At 32.5% G+C, this 16,607-nt stretch overlaps 1 protein-coding gene across 5 annotated transcripts in view; it reads left to right on the top strand.

The window, feature by feature from the left end:
* The window catches only part of LOC129906413 (transcription factor hamlet), a 72,849-nt gene extending 61,425 nt beyond the window's left edge, over positions 1-11,424 (top strand). For 2 of the 5 annotated variants that reach the window (XM_055982175.1, XM_055982179.1), the window contains exons 6-8: positions 4,634-4,802; positions 8,680-9,627; positions 9,689-11,424. In XM_055982175.1, the coding sequence (XP_055838150.1) occupies positions 4,634-4,802; positions 8,680-9,627; positions 9,689-10,747 (2,176 nt within the window). In that variant the 3' untranslated portion in view covers positions 10,748-11,424. The remainder of the gene's footprint in view (positions 1-4,633; positions 4,803-8,679; positions 9,628-9,688) is intronic. The other 3 variants (XM_055982177.1, XM_055982176.1, XM_055982178.1) reach the window with 3 other exon arrangements.
* The last annotated feature ends 5,183 nt before the right edge of the window (positions 11,425-16,607 follow it).

Here is a 16,607-nt window from a genome sequence, read left to right as displayed (position 1 = left end):
AACATCGTTCAACCATTTGTGAAATGAATTTGGCAATAGAAACCTAAAACAAACTCATGCACCATCTCACCTACCAGGGTATGCCATCTCACCCACCCTATAGGGGGAGATGGTTTTTTTTAAACTTTTTTGCTAAATTAATTTAAAAATATAAATTAAAAAGATAAAATTCTGTAAAACAAATAATACGTTGGATATTGAATATAGAACATTTCTGCATTGTTAGAAATATGAAATGTGGTTTATTTTGAAAAATATGCCAAAAACAAAAAAGGTATGCCATCTCAACCGCTTTTACCCTATGTACAATACTATAAGAGTTTAGTTTCATTATAAAAAAAATTATTGTACAGAGTCAAGTTGCCAATTGTTGATCGGTATGCAATATTTATATATAATGGAAAGCTTAAATATTTTGTTATAACGTTATAAGCAATATTCCAGATTTGAATTTATAAAATTTCGGTCAGAAATTAAACTTACCATTAGGAACAAACGATAGTATATTGAAAAAGTCTTGACATTTTTTCAAAGACATTACAAACAAGTTAAAATATTACATTTTTAACATTAAACGATATATTTTTTAATTACAATTTTTTGTTTTAAAGAAAATACTACGAAATTTTTCTTTATTGTAATAAGGACCACGAATTTCTAAAGAGCTTCATAATTTTTTTCGAAAAATAAAAATTTAACAATTTTCTTTAACTAAAATCAAAAACTGTTCTTGTACAAAAAAGTATAATTGTTTTTGAGAAATAATTTTTCAACGTTTTAACTTTTCTGCTGCCATTTACCTACCTGTGACAACCTTTCAAATTGACATAATTTTAACAAAAGAACCAGTTTTAACTATGTCGATTTTTTTTCGTGATTTTGACATTTATGGTTAAGTTTTTTACTTCTTTTGAATCAGTCTTGGGCTTAAATGTACATATATTAATGTTTCATTTATTGCAGTAAAATTTTTGCTTTAGATTCGATACTTTCAAAGTTGAATAAGGTCATTCAAATTTGTGAGAATCAACAAGAACGAAGTGTTTCTTTTTTGTTTGGATGAAATTCTTTTTGAAGCATTCAATTCTGGCTTGAATTAGAAAAGTGATAAGAATAACGACAATGCTTTAAAACAGAGTTTCCAGATTTAAAGGGTTGCCAAAGGTGCTCAATACTACTTAAAAAAAAAAAAATGAACGCAACACACATACAAAAAATTAAGTGAAAACTAAAACCACTAGAAAAATAAAATATTATTTAATGTGTTTTAAGAAGGCCTTGATGAGCTGACTGGTGTGACTTCAAAACATGCTTCTAATCATTTAAAAACCTTTTTACATTGACATCAAACCAATTTTGGTTTCAACTAACGTAATTTTCCTTCATTGAAAAAGTTTTAGGCAAACAATTTTCAACTATTTTTCTTTTATTTTATTATTTTCATCATTTTGAAATAAAATATAAGTTTTTCAAAATTCTTTGTTAGTTATTTGTCTTCGATAATAGGGCAATATTTCTAGTAAGCCTCGAAAAATTTTAAAGAGGATTTTTTTTCAAATAAAAGTTCATTACGTTTTGGACCTGACTTAGAACGAGACTTAGAACGTGACTTAGAACGACTTCTATCCCAAGAAAATGGAAATGGGATAAATATGTTTTTTTTTTATTATTATTTATTTATATTTTTTATTATTTATTTATTTTTTTTTTAATTTCTATTTCCTCCATTCGTTTTACAAGTCAATAAATTTTAAGACTTTTTTAAGACTTTTCTATATCACTGAAAAGTGGTATAGAGTTAATCTGAATAGACAAGACTTTTTTTCAGGATGTTTATCAAAATAAAAATTACATTCTTTCTTATACCTAGTTCCTTATGCTTCTTTGTTGCACATTCATGAATCAAATTCTTACAGAAGTTTCACTTAAAAAAGAGAGTAAAACTAATTAAGTTTTTTTTTTTGTGATTTCCATTCAAAGGTTATCCTCACCAATTTATTTAAAAAAATACAAAAAAAAAACAGACATATGCTCATAATAATTAAAGACAACATTGTCACATTAATAATTTTAACTCTTTTTTTTGTCTGTCCATGAACAATTAAGAATCTATATAAATAATGATTAGAAATAATATTCCACCTCTCTTACCCCCCAACTCCTTTTCCCCATAGTCAATTTAACACTACACAAGTCTACAACTATATTCTATTTCCATATGCTCATCGCATATAGCTAGTAAATTTCAATTTGTTGTTGTTGGGGTGTAATTAACGTTGTTATTACGCACCGCCTCTCGTTTGATGACAATCTAACGCGCTTACTTATTCATCACTAATTGATTAGATCTGGCAACATGTGAGTCTTTTAATTGGACTTTGGTTATACTTGTCACAGTTTGAGGGTTAATTTGTTTAGAAAACTGGATGCGGTGGGAATTACCACCATTGATTGCGTTAATATTTACCAAGGGATTCTATAGGTAATTAGCTATGATATAGTTGAACTTCTATGCATACTATGGTGATAACCCTTTTTTTTCCTTCATCAAAATGGATAAACTATTCATAAACGAAGAAAAAAAAAAAAAACAGTCGATAAATTGTTTGATAATTATTCTAAGCAAACTAAAGAACTATAAGGAGACACCATCGAGCCGCTACATTGTAGTGCCAGTTAGTTAAACAAATTTACCCACAAAAAAGGTGTTGATCGATAGATTTGAATTGCCTTTAATTGGGGTCTTCCAAAAGACAAATAAAAATTCATTCATATCCACAATTCCTGATGATTAAAGGTCATACTTAAGGACACGATTAAATGCCCATCAAGATGTGCTCCAGTCAATATGTGGTGCTGCTGGTGTTCCATTTACTAACTCGCTTAACACTTTACTTAAGCACCTAGTCACGTGTCCTGAAATAGAAACTAATTTGGACTTTTTAACAGTTTGCTCAAATGTCCATTCTAAATTTTTCCCAAGGGACTATGAGCGAGCGGCGCATTTGGTGAATAAACGCAATTAATTCACTGCCACTGGATAGACCGTCAGCAGTCAAGCAAAATATAGTGGAGGCAGTAGGACAATACCTATACAAATACTAGAAACTAGACTCATATTACTTGAGTGAATGGCAAACAAGAGAACGTTTGTCACCTCTTGATCATTTGTTTGCTTTTTAGAGGTGTCTTGCGTATATACTGCAGTGGATTAGGGTTGCCAACTAGCATTTTTAAATGTCAAAATTCTACAAGCTCTTAAAATTTCTGGTAAAAACTAAAAACGTATTTTTAAAATTTTATTCCAAAATAGTTTAAGAAACGTATTAAGAGTTATGAGAGAAATCTCTGGGAAGTATGTTTGAGCCTTAAAATGTTGGTATCTGCTTTAAGAGCCTTGAAAATAAACAAATTCTATTCAAAATTTTTTCAAAAGTTTTTTTTTTTTTCTCTTTCATAATTCACACCCACTCAAAGCATTATAATTTGGAGGTACTAAGCTACATGTTAGATAGATTTAGTATAGTCAGATAATTTTGAATCAGGTTGAATCTAGAATCCCATTCTTTTAATTTTAATTGGATTTTTATGAAAAATAAAGAAATGTTCCAAACACAGTGTGAATTATAATCTCATAAAAACTTTTAAATATTTTTTTTCTCTTCACAAATGTTGTTGAGACCCGCAAATTGTTTTCTCCCCAAGGATTCTTAAGTATTAGAGTCAAATTAGTATTGGATACCAAAAAGACCCACTTGGCTACCCTATTTTAAGCTCTTTTCACTTCACCTTTTTTTTTAGGCAGCAAAAATATATAAAATCGAGTTTCCCATTATGAAATGGAAAAAAATCTGAACACGCAAATCTACCAGTGATTTTTTTTTCCATCGCTCGCGCGCCTCGAAAAACGATGACATTTTTCTGTGCCTTCTGAATTATTGATGAGTACACTACAAAGCCATTCATTGAAACCATCCTGTCCGGGGCAGCAGAAAAGGACATTCAATGAATACAACAGAATATGTGCCTGTGCATGCTTCTTATCAGATTCATCAAGAGTCACCGCCTCTTACACTGACCAACTCTGCGGTACCGGTCGGTGTACCCCACATATGCCATGTTATAATATATGGATAGATGGGTGGCTGATGTAGAATGGAGAGGGTTTGAGTGAGAGAGCTCTTGGAATAGCACAATCAAATGAGCGCGAGCGATTAAGATCTTTGTCATCGCTCGCATCAAGGACGAAACTAAACACACGCCTAGGATCTAATCGAACATTAAATATTGAACATCATTTGGCTAATTGTCTCTCCTGTGGGCATTTTTTTTTTTGTGTGTTGTTCTTTTCTCTTTTTTTTTTTTGTTGTTTGTTATCATGAATCAGGATTTTTTTATTCTATCTTTTGTTTATTTTTGAACAGGAGTACCTACTCTATTCTATATATATGCTCTCAACTCAAGCACGCCTATATCAACTTATAGAGTGTGCCATGTTAGTGTGTGAAGTTATCCACATGTTGAGTTGAGTTTTTGAGTTTATTTATAAATTTTTTTTGTCCTTTTAACTGATTTATATTGCCATCAGGAAACACTACTAAATTGAGTTTGTTTTTGTTTTTTAAACTTGCAGATTAGACGAACATTTGGTCGCTGCACATCACTATCGCAAGGACGAATATAGCTGTGATTTGTGTGTTAAGAGTTATTCATATCGGCCGTCATTATTGAAACATCGTGCATTAGTTCATAACGATATCAGGAAATATCCTTGTGAGAACTGCACCAAGGTAAGTGAAGAGGTGAATATTAGAAAATTTGAATTTAACAATAGATAATTTTAAAGATTTAAGATTTTGTGTTGAAAATGGAATTCGGCTACCAATTTTAGTGAAGTTAACAAAATAATTGGATTATTGAAATTGGTTCAAATTTGAACTGAATTTAAGATCAAAACTAACTATGAAAAATTGTATTGATTATAAATAATATCTTTGTTAGCTATTTACAATAGGTCTGAAAAATTCTATTGGCCTCCGTTCTTGAAAAATTACCGTTATACAAAGCAAAAAAAAATGTTTTTTTTATAACGGTTATATTTCAAGAACGGAAGCTAAAAGAATTTTTCTGATTGCGGATTCGATTTTAGCAACCCACAAACCTTTAGAAAAGTATATTTTGGTTCTTGTGGCAAAAATTGAATGCTCAGGGACTCAAACTTTAGATTAAATTTAGTTTGTCTTTGGCTTACTAACTGAAACTTAAGATATCTCGAGTAATAAAAGAGATATCGGGAAAATTTAAACAGTTTTTGAAAGAAAAATATCTATTCTTATAATCACCGGTACAAATTTGTTTATAATGAATTACCCCACACAAAATTAGAAGCTCGAAAACGGCCAAAATGACGTATTTTAGCATTTTATAACGGTAATATCTCAAAAACGGAGGCCAATCAAATTTTTCTGACTTCAAATTCGAGTTTAGGACGTCAAAAACCTTTAAAAAAGTATATCTTGTTGACCAGTGTAATCAGTGAGAAAATATTTGACTTGTGTGCTCGCATATAAAGAATGACGAAGATTAAAATGGAAAACTATCAGCTTTTGAACTTAAGTTAATTCATCAAGTTCTTTTATCAAATATGTATTTGGAATTGCAGCCAGTTGTATTATTACCTAAACTAACAAAAGTATCGATAAAATACTCTTTTAGTTTACTGAGAAACCTTTCTTGCAGTGAGTGGTCTTATAAAATTGGTAAAATGTAGCTTTTCGAGATTTCTTCCGAAAAATTGGGATTGATGTAGGCAAGCTAAACAATTGAAAAGAGAATATTTAAAAAATTGGTGTTATCAGCGGTATACATCACCTACATTAAAAATTTAAAATTACTATGTTGAAATATTGAACCTTGTTAAGTACTCTGTTTGGTTGAAATAGTTTAGCAGTTTTGAAAAGTACTTGGAAAAGCGCATTAAAACTCACATAATTATTGTTTAAGGTTGTTAATGTAGTTGACGTAGTGAATTGGATCTAGAAGGTCACAATCTTAGTGGGCACCAACTTTTTTTTAAGCTTTTCTGAAGTTCAGATACTATATCAGGGGTTAGAATATGTATGGCAAAAACGAACCAACGTTTTCGTGTGTGCTAACGGTTTGATTCAAGTTTGGTTTGATTCATACAATTTGAACAACGAAAAAATTTCTTCTGTATCTGTCACTAATTTTCTTTGGTTTCTCAAAAACGAATGATCGTTTTTGTTTCGGTTTTTATAGAATCTATCCCCAGATTTTATCGATTTTCTATTATCAAAAATAATATTTTGGATAGTATGCAGCCTTGTGTAACTCCTTTTTTTACCACTTTTCCAGCTGATTTGACAATAGAATGATTGAAGAAAAGATATTTGCCTGTTTTTTAAGGGTCTGATAAAATTCAAGAAGATTTTTGATAAAAGAGCTTTTAGTGTTTGTTTACGAAATTAGACATTAGTTTTTAAGGAACTCAACGCCACTAAAAAACTAATTTGTATTTGTATATACCCAATCATGGTAATCTTCTGTAAAATTCTATAACCTTGTTGGTAAGAAACTACCAATCCTAAAAAATAATAGATTATAGCTTAAAATGTCGCTTTCAAAAACTATTAGTCATCGCTTCTACCTCTAACCAACCATAACACAAGTCAAATTCATTCTTCCAAATCTATAAACAAAAAACAAACTTGTAATCTCCGTTCGTATATCCGTGATTTTCAAGGTTTAATTCCTCTTTTAATTCGGTAGTCTTCTTAGCAATGATTCTCTTTTACTATTCAAATTCTAAAAAAAAAATCTTATTCTACAATCTTCAATATGATTGCTTCCTACATTAAATTCAAAATTGAATTCAATAAAAAAAAAAAAAAACAAAACCTCGAGGTCGACTACTTATCCAATACAATCCACCCATCCATCCATTCATCTTCCTTCACTTAAGCGGAACCAATTCAGGTGACAATTTTCCAATTGTAATTTGCTTCAAGTAGTTTTTTTTTTTTAAGAGGAGATAGATGTAGGGTAAAATATTGAAAGACGGGTCTCTAATAGCTTTTGGGCTTATAAACTAAACATGTAAATAATAACAAAAAAAAATAAAAATAAAATCGATCTCCACTTGTTCAGGCAAAATAGCTATCAGCTTAATTGATCAGTAATCGAGTCTATAGATAAAAGCTGGTAAATCCACCTACATTTTTTTAAAGATACTTTTGATTTCTAGACTTTAGGCTCCCCGCGCAACATCACAAGTTTGTTCAAAAAAATTAGGGCGTGCGCGCACTACATTACTCTGTTTGAAATCAAAGATACCTACAATTATTCTCGGTCACTCTTGTGAAATATGTGTTGGTATCCACAAGATACTTAAAATAGAAGAAACAAAACAACAACGAACACAAAAAAAAAAAAATAACAAGAAAGACACCGTCGTCGTTGTCAGAGACGCAAGATGATTAGGTTTGTGTACCTCAGTTTCAAGTATCCACAAGAGTACATAAGTACCTCTATAACCTAACTCCTTTGATCGATTGGATAAAAATGGCTTTCGGATTTTGAAATCCCATCTTTCGATCGCTTTTATCAACCAAATTGAGATTGAAATTGAGACCACTTATGAATGACTAACAGTGGGGCTGTTAACGACTTTTTTATTCAAAAGGTATTTAGTCTTTTTGACCTTTTTTGAAGGTCTTGTTTTTCTGAAATACATATTTCCTTTGAACTACCTATTTGAATTTATTTTCTAAAATGTTGAAGAATTCAACACTTTTTTCTTAGTTCCCTAAAAAAAATTTCAAGAAAAGTGGGCGTTTTAGTGGGTGTGTCATTAAAAATCTCTTAGATTTAACAATTTATGTAGTAATTTTCTTTTTCTAGTTAAAAGCAATGAAAGATTGAAATAACTAAGTGCCTTTCATTTTTTTTTTTTTTCTAAATACAAAGTCGCTTGGCCCCACTGTGTTACAGTTGACGTTGAGTACTTTCTTTTCTTCATTGGATTTGTCTATCTTTAAAAATGCAGAAAACATTGCCTCTACACCAGTAAATTGCTCCTAATTCAGTGCGCCCAAGCTTAAGCTTATAAAGACTGACTGTGGACTTTGAGAGTTCCAAGGAAACAAAGCCATAATAATATGCCAAAGGCGTCGATCGATTGAGACACTTTTGCTAGTCCTATGACGACGATCTCTTTTAGCTTGTGCCTTATTATGACAGAATAATTTCGTCTAACGATCTTTGTTTTTTTTTTTTTTGATAAAGGCCGATTCAATTCGGATAAAAGGGGGGTAAGTAAGTATCTAGGTTTTGAAGGTAAAACAGGTATATCAAATATTTTCGGGAAGACAATTGGCGCTAGAGGCATTACTAGTGCGCAGAGTTTTGCGTAATCCCACCCCACCTCACACACCACAGCCAGCAATTTAATGATTGATGGTAGGTACACTCGATTGTTGTCGTTTAATTTGATTGAAAATTGCATGAAATCCTATAATTTCAATATACCAAAAGACACACAAAAGTGGTAGCCGAATCTCCGCTCTAATTTGATTACTTATACGCGCCACATTATGCGGCACATACCATTCACACATATGTTATTTTTGTTAAACAACTTTTTCATTTGATATTTTTTAGGTTTTTTGTGATCCATCAAATCTTCAGAGACATATTCGTGCCCACCACGTCGGCGCTAGAAGTCACGCGTGTCCCGAGTGCGGTAAAACATTTGCTACATCGTCCGGCTTAAAACAACATACGCACATCCATTCTTCGGTCAAGCCATTCCAGTGTGAGGTGTGTTTCAAAGCTTATACGCAATTTTCGAACTTGTGTCGCCACAAACGAATGCACGCCGATTGTCGCATGCAAATCAAATGCAATAAGTGCGGTCAGAGTTTTAGTACGGTAACATCGCTATCGAAACACAAACGGTTCTGTGATTCAACAACAGTAGCTCCACCTACCGGAATACCTACGCATCATCACAACCACCATCAGCATCCGCATCATCCGCACATGCATCATCAGTCAGTGTCGAATCACTCAAGTCAGAGAGGCAGCGGTCTTCAGCCGAACGGTATACCATCGGCCATGAATACTCCACCGAATCCGTTCTTTATGTTCCGATCGCCACCGTTTTTCCCGCCGGGATTTCCTTCGTACGGGCTGCCGGGAATGTATCCACCGTCGCCAGCACAGACATCGAATTTCCCATTGTTGTTCCCGAAGCCTGCGATGGATATTACAATACCGCCACCGTCCGATAAGGAACCTACTTCGCCACCAATGAGACATCCTAGCCATCATCAGCGAAGGAATTCTATGGAGAAGAGTTACTTTCCACAGAGTTTACGCAATGTGGGTGGAGATTTGAAGCCATCAGCGATGGTAGCGCCTCCACAGAAATCACCTGAATCGAGACAGTTCAATGCACAATCACCAAGGAGCAACCATTCGAGAGGCTCCGATGAAGAAACAAGTTCCTCGTTTATCGAGTCAAAGCCGATTGATGTTGTGGTCAAGAAGGAAGAACCTGAACCATCACATCACGAGAACGATGATATTGACTCTGGTGACGAGAAGGTAAGACCCAACGACTTTTAAGCCTTTGAACAAAGTTTACAACTTTTTTTCTTTTTTCTAGAAACACATAAATGTGACAACCCCATCGCCACCAGCTCCAGAAGAGGCCTCTACATCAAACGGTGAACAACCACTTGACTTGACAGTAGGCCGAAAGCGAAAACTGGACGACGAAAGTAATCCAGAAGTGACCACACCAATCACTCCTAACACCACCCAAACGGAGGATCTTGAACCTGTGAGGAAACGTCTATCGTCCGATGAGGCTCCCCAACATCAGCCTTTCCAGGTGAATAGTCCTGCGGCGTCAGTATCACCAGGGCCAACTCCATCGCCATCACCTCCGAATAACGGACCAGCAGCTATGGCCTGCCCTCGACCCATTCACCCAATGCTGGTTGCTTTTTACAATCAGACTCGACAGCCGGGCTTGGGAGTGGGGGCGGATTTCTCAAGGCCATTTCCTTTTTTAGGACCAATGGGCGGACGGCCGACCTTTGATCATTTGCTACATCGCAACGGACCGTATCCGCCCAAGCCCACTTTCCATGAAGCCCTAATGGCCGCCGGAGGAATATCCGGTGGACTAACGGCTGCTCCGGGCAAAATCAAAGATCGATACACGTGTAAATTCTGCGGCAAGGTGTTCCCCCGATCGGCGAACCTTACCCGCCACTTGCGAACCCACACCGGCGAACAGCCCTACACTTGCAAATACTGTGATCGCGCCTTTAGCATCTCCAGCAACCTCCAAAGGCACGTGCGAAATATTCACAACAAGGAACGCCCCTTCAGGTGTCATTTGTGTGACCGTTGCTTTGGTCAGCAGACCAATCTTGACCGACATCTGAAGAAACACGAGGCTGATACTTCAGGACTTGGCATTGGTCTTGGTGATTCACCCTCGTCCAATGAAGCCGACCGTGAGGACTCCTATTTCGATGAAATTCGATCTTTTATGGGACAAGTGACGTACAATGAAGATCTGTACACGCCTACGAGTATTGGTGGCGGGGAGAACGACACTGAATGCAGCAGTGATGTCGAGAATGACATCACTCCCAACAGTACCAAAGATACGATGAATAACAATGACGCCGCCATCGAAGTCACCACATAGACATACAGATAAAAACCAGGACGCAATGCCTTAGACTAGATATTTGTTGGTAGTTGAATTTTCTAGATTTCCCTACTCGTTGTTATACTCGTTATAAGTTTATTAAGAAATAATTAACAAAAAAAAAAAGTATTATACTACTGTCATTGTCGCAAAAGGTGGACTTCTTCGTTTGTACATAGATACCACTGGACAAGGAGGAAATCCTTCCAAAGGAAAAATAAATTATAAATAAATGAGAAAAACCTATAAATTTAAAATTTTAACTAAAAATAATAATAATTGTAAATAAGGCACTCAAACACACACACACCACGATACCCTCTCTCTGGCAAAAGGAATACATCGAAAGTTTGTTGAAAAAAAAAAATACATATATAAAAAAATTAAAAAAAAAACTATAATCAGTTTGAAATTTATTATATTTGAGTATTTGATCGAGTTGAAGGACGATTTTGTAACTAATCATTAAAAATAGAAAAAAAATTCTAATAAAATTAATTATTAATAAAAAAATAAATTGTTGTAGCATTTAAATAGCCTACTACATCCCAGTTAGTACTTTATATTTAAAAATTATAAAAAAAAATAAAACAAAAAAACGTTTATGTAAATAATATCTAAGAAAATCATATTTAGTTTAGTTTAATAAATAAATAAAAAAAATAATAAAATTGTAAATCTTTTGCTATATATACGAAAACTCTACTACTAGATATCTTAAATTATTATTATTATTGCAGATGAAAAATAAAAACAATTTTTGAAATTAAAAAAATAAACACTCTGGATTTTTTTCATCGTTTAGTTAAGAAAGTTTGATTTGTATGGAAATGTTCGTTCTTGCTGATTCTCATGAATTTGAGTGACCAAAAAAAATAAATATTTTATATGGCACATTACGATAAGCTTCATTATAATTTGAAGAAATAAAAGGAGGAGCAACGACTAAACAATTTAGAATTTACTGAAAAAAACAAAACGTATAATCATTAAAATCATGCGTTATGTACCAGTTTTTTTTTCAAAAATTTTTTTTTTTCAAGTTAGTTACAGTTAATTACTTATTGCAAGCTCAAGTTATTATCCAAACACCAATAACACTAAAAATAACTGAAATAAATATTATACCTTCAATAACTTTCTTTTTGTTGTACAGGTTAAAGTGCATTTTTTTACTTTTTGTAAGCTATTATTTCATTATTATTGCAATTTTGACCATGCAGCGATAAAAAACTTCCCTAATAGAAAAAAAAAATAAATAATAAATGTTTTAACAAAAGCGTTTAACTAGTCGTAATATTATTATACCTATGTTTTTTTTAAAAATAATGTATTTCAAATTAATTTTTGAACAATGAATTTTTAGCAGTTTTGTATACATGTGTCGCATAATTTTTTTCTTTTGGAAAAATTATTGAAAATTTTAACTTATAATAGAATATTAAAAAATGACTCCACCAATATTTAATATTTCGTCACTTCAGAAGCAAAGTATCGTATCTCAAAATTTAAAGCTTTTCAGAAAAGCGATTTTAAAATTTTGTATTCGTAAAAAAAAAAGTTCTTCAAGAGTCGTAGAATAAATAAAATCTATTTTTTTTGTTCTCTATTGAATGGTATAAATCATTTTTTAAAAGTCTTAAAAAAAAAAACAAAAAACAAAAAAAAGAGACAAGTCGTTTCGCATAAAAATAATTACTATTCCTACGAATTTTTTCAGCAATGCTTGAAAAAGTGTCGTTTTGTATTTAAATGAAACCAATAAATATGTTAAATCAAAACAACATTAGCCCTCTCACCGTTAGTTTAAGAGGTATTTTATTGAAATTCTGACCAGAAAATAGCTTATTGATTTTTTCTATATACTTAACTCAAAAACGCCAAATTTTGTTATGGGACACCTTGGTTCTGAGGCAACGATTTATTTACCAGAATTTTTTTGTTTTGTAAGAGTTTTAAAATTATTTAAAAATCAAATTTATACTTTTTTACATTTCTTTTAAAGTTAAATTAAAACTAATTTTTAATAATTTTTTACACATACAAATCTTTTAAATTCGAAACACATTTTGCATAAAAACAAGTTGGCGTGACCCTACCGTGCATTTTATTTTACTTAAATGACATCTTTTCCTAAATGAAATCAAACCTTTAATTAGATATAAAATATGAAAAGGTTAGCCTCCAAATGAAATTTATTAGAATATTAAAACATTATGATTTTTTTTTTTAAAGATTCTTTTTTTGAGATCTTAAAAAAGTGGTTGTCACACACACGGTGGGCAGGAAGCATCGATAGGTTGCACAAAAATGTCGACAAAAACTGCAAGTTGGGTTGTATTTGTTGATGATGATACGTGCAAAATCCATTGGAATTGAAATCCTAGCTGCTCCTTTTCAAAAGTTATTCATATTTTATTTTTGTATTTCTAATCGGGACAATTTGGAATAAAAATCAAAAGTTCTCTGGGAGAGTACGATAACTTAGGCGATAAGAATTGATAAAGGTATTTTGTAGAGGAGTTCAATACAATTATTTTTTATTATTGGAGGGGGTGTCCATCTCCACCCGTTTAGGCGGGAAGGGCAATTTTCTAAAATATCACGTTAAATACAAAAAAAATTATTAAAAAACAACGGTAACACTTACACTTATGAATGATACCTTTTTCAAAAGCCAGAACTATAAACTTGATTCTAATTTTGAAATCAAATTATTGCAATTAATTGTTCTCGGAATAATCAAATTCAAAGTCAAAATTTGGGAAAAAAGTTAAAAAAAAAAAACACACATTAAATACTATTTTTACCAAGACTATAAATTTAAATATGAAATAAACTGCCTCAATCAATTTCTTATCAAATACTGAAAACCATTGTGCTTCTATGCCTTATAGTTTCCGAGAAAATGTAAAATAAGGAAATTATCTTTTTATCAGATATTCATTTTTTTTTTTTAAACTATTTTCGCCAATATAAACAGCTTTTTAACTTAAAAGTATCATGCACATTTGCATTTTTCGAAGGTAAATTGAGTCATTTTCAACGAAAGAATCCGTCAATTATCTTTGTTCTAATTCAATGACATAAGAAACTTCCACAGAACTAGATGAGAATTCTCAAAAAATTAAATACATCATTAATATTCAATGACGTTTCAACTTAATCAGATCAAACTGATAGCAAACGCACTTCATTAACAAACAACTCGCTCCAGCTCCCCATAAATCTCACGCACTTTTTGTATACGACCTCTTTAAAGAACCATAAATGCTTATGATGCGAAATATTTTTACATAAACCAGCCTCTTTAGATTATATAGCTTCGAGCAGTTTTTGGCAAGGTAATGATGATTTACCTAATTAGCGTTTCGTTACTCTACGCCCTGACTCTTGATGGAACGTGCCTACTGCTACAGCTAATTGAATGGCATTCATCATGGTTATAACGAACGGAATGTGCACAGGCACACACCACGGAAAATATAATAAAAAAAATATATATTAAAACAGTTAAAGCACACTTTCGCTTGAGCTTAAATAATGATCGCTCCAGTGATGGCGGGCGGGTGGCAGCAGCGGCCATGACCATAGCCAATACACAGTAGCAGCTTTTGTTATATAAAATTCTGTTTTTTTTTTTTTTTTGCAAATCTAAAAGGCTTCACTCGATCTCAATTAATTGACCGAATTGTGAATGTGAACCGAACCTCCTTCGCTTATTTTGAGGCCCGCGCCCGCATCACGATCTCTCATAAACTTTTCAAATTCGCAATATAATTGATCTCGAGATTTGGACCACGGATATGATCTTTTATTTGAACGTCAATCAAACGCATCGAATTCCAACAAATATAAAAATTTAGAGTGTGCCACTTGGACATTAAGTGAATATATATGGCATCGGGTGTACAGTGGGATATTTGAACGAAAAATTTGGACAGCAAATTTTATCACGAATTTGACGATAATTTGCTCTTCCAAAAATGAAAATATATTTAAATTAAGTCGAGTTTCATGACCTTAGGTCCCACTGTGGAAAGCGGGTGGCGTGGCGACTTCCCCATAAATATATGAGAGCTCTTAACCCGACTGTAAGCAGACACACAAAAAATTTAAAAAAAGAGAAAGGTCGTGCAATTGGCTTAATTAATTTAATTTTAATTGTATTATTAGTTTAATTGCCTGCTTTTATGCGGCTGACCACTGCGTTTTAGACAGGGCTAAGATATTTGATGCTCAATGCTCGTGTACTGGGTCATAAATTTCCGGCTTTTTGACAGGTGTTAAGTGTGCATAGCTGAAGTGGGCAAATTGGGCTACTTATGTTTGTGCAAAGTAATCTCGTGTATTGTTTCTGCCAAACGACCTCTGCTGTTGTTCGTTGTAGGTTGGCTTTGAGAGGAAAAGTGGTCAAGCCATGCCCCATGCCTTGCCCATGTTTTTAATTTTTAATTTTTTTTTATGATTTCTGGTTTCGTCTGGCTTCTTGTTTTGCTAATTTATTACCTTAGTTTAATTGAAAAAAAAAAAGAAATAACCAAAGATATGTCAATTACTATAACTTTGGTTTTTAAAGACCTGGTGATGGTGGATAGCTGATGCTCGTGGTTAAATGTCGACAATAAAAGGGTATATCTGCAATTTTATTGCAATTTTAAAATTAGTTTATTTTTTTGGGGAAGAAAACAAAATAAAAAACAACAATTGCAATTAAAACTCCTTCAATTTGTCTACTAACACAATTATTGACCTTGTTGTTTTTATTATTTTTTTTTTTTTTTGTTTATGACATATTTGGTCTTAAGCGGAAGACTATCAAACATTGTGATAGGATTTAAGGCCACCTTAAAAGTAGCAATGAGTTTTTTTTTTGGTAATTTATTTGAATTTGTATTACGTACGTGCATGATCTTAAAAATGATGCAACAATTATTATAGTAAGTAAGATATCTTTTTAAAGGATCTAGAATGTAGTCTGGGTGCTCTTGTTTTATATGAGTTATACCTATTGTTTTTAGATTGAGATGTCATAAAACTAGCTCAAGGCTGTTTATAAAAACTTGCCTCTTAACAGCTTCTTTATCAATGCTTCCACGTAGTAGAGGCATACCAAAGTAAGCGTTTTCTTAAATCATGGCTAAGTGGTATAAAACTTGTAGATAGAGAATTACTGAAGAATAATTTTATTCCTAAGAATATAGGTATCCAAGAATAACCCCCTATCTTATTCCGGGACACCCTGTATATTAATCAATCAATATAATGTTTCCACCTTTGGCTCCTCAACCATTTTTTTACATTTACTATCTATATTTTTTTGTTGAAACAAGAAAAATCTTAGCATTTTCGAAAATTAATAGTATAAACTAGTATAAACGAAAGAGCTGAGAAACAAACTTGTTTTTGTGACTGATGTGAATATTCAATATAGGTACGACTATTCTTTCAAATAAAAAATAAATACGAACCACGGCGAAAAATTATATTAGGTGAAAGAAGAAGAAAATAAAAGAAAGAAATTACAGGGCGAAATCTTGGAAATATGAAACAGAATTTCCTATTCTTTACAAAAATCAGTGCAATTTTTAACATAATCATAACTCACACTCATAAGCCCCATAGTGACTATGATCTAAAATTTTGAGTAAATGTGAGCGTAAGAGAAAGCGCCAAAATATTTGTTTTCTTTCTAAACAAATTGCGTTCAGTTGCCACATTAACCCTCTGTCGGCACACGGGTGCGAATTTGGCACGACAAAAATGAAAAAATTACAATTTTTCAAAATCGTGGGTGCAAAAAAGTCTCTTTATAATGATGTAAGTACATTTTTTTTAAATTTTGAAAACAATATTC

This window comes from Episyrphus balteatus, chromosome 1 (assembly GCF_945859705.1).
Source record: "Episyrphus balteatus chromosome 1, idEpiBalt1.1, whole genome shotgun sequence".
Classification (NCBI taxonomy): Eukaryota; Metazoa; Arthropoda; class Insecta; order Diptera; family Syrphidae; genus Episyrphus; species Episyrphus balteatus.
This window is presented reverse-complemented; position numbering and strand designations above follow the sequence as displayed.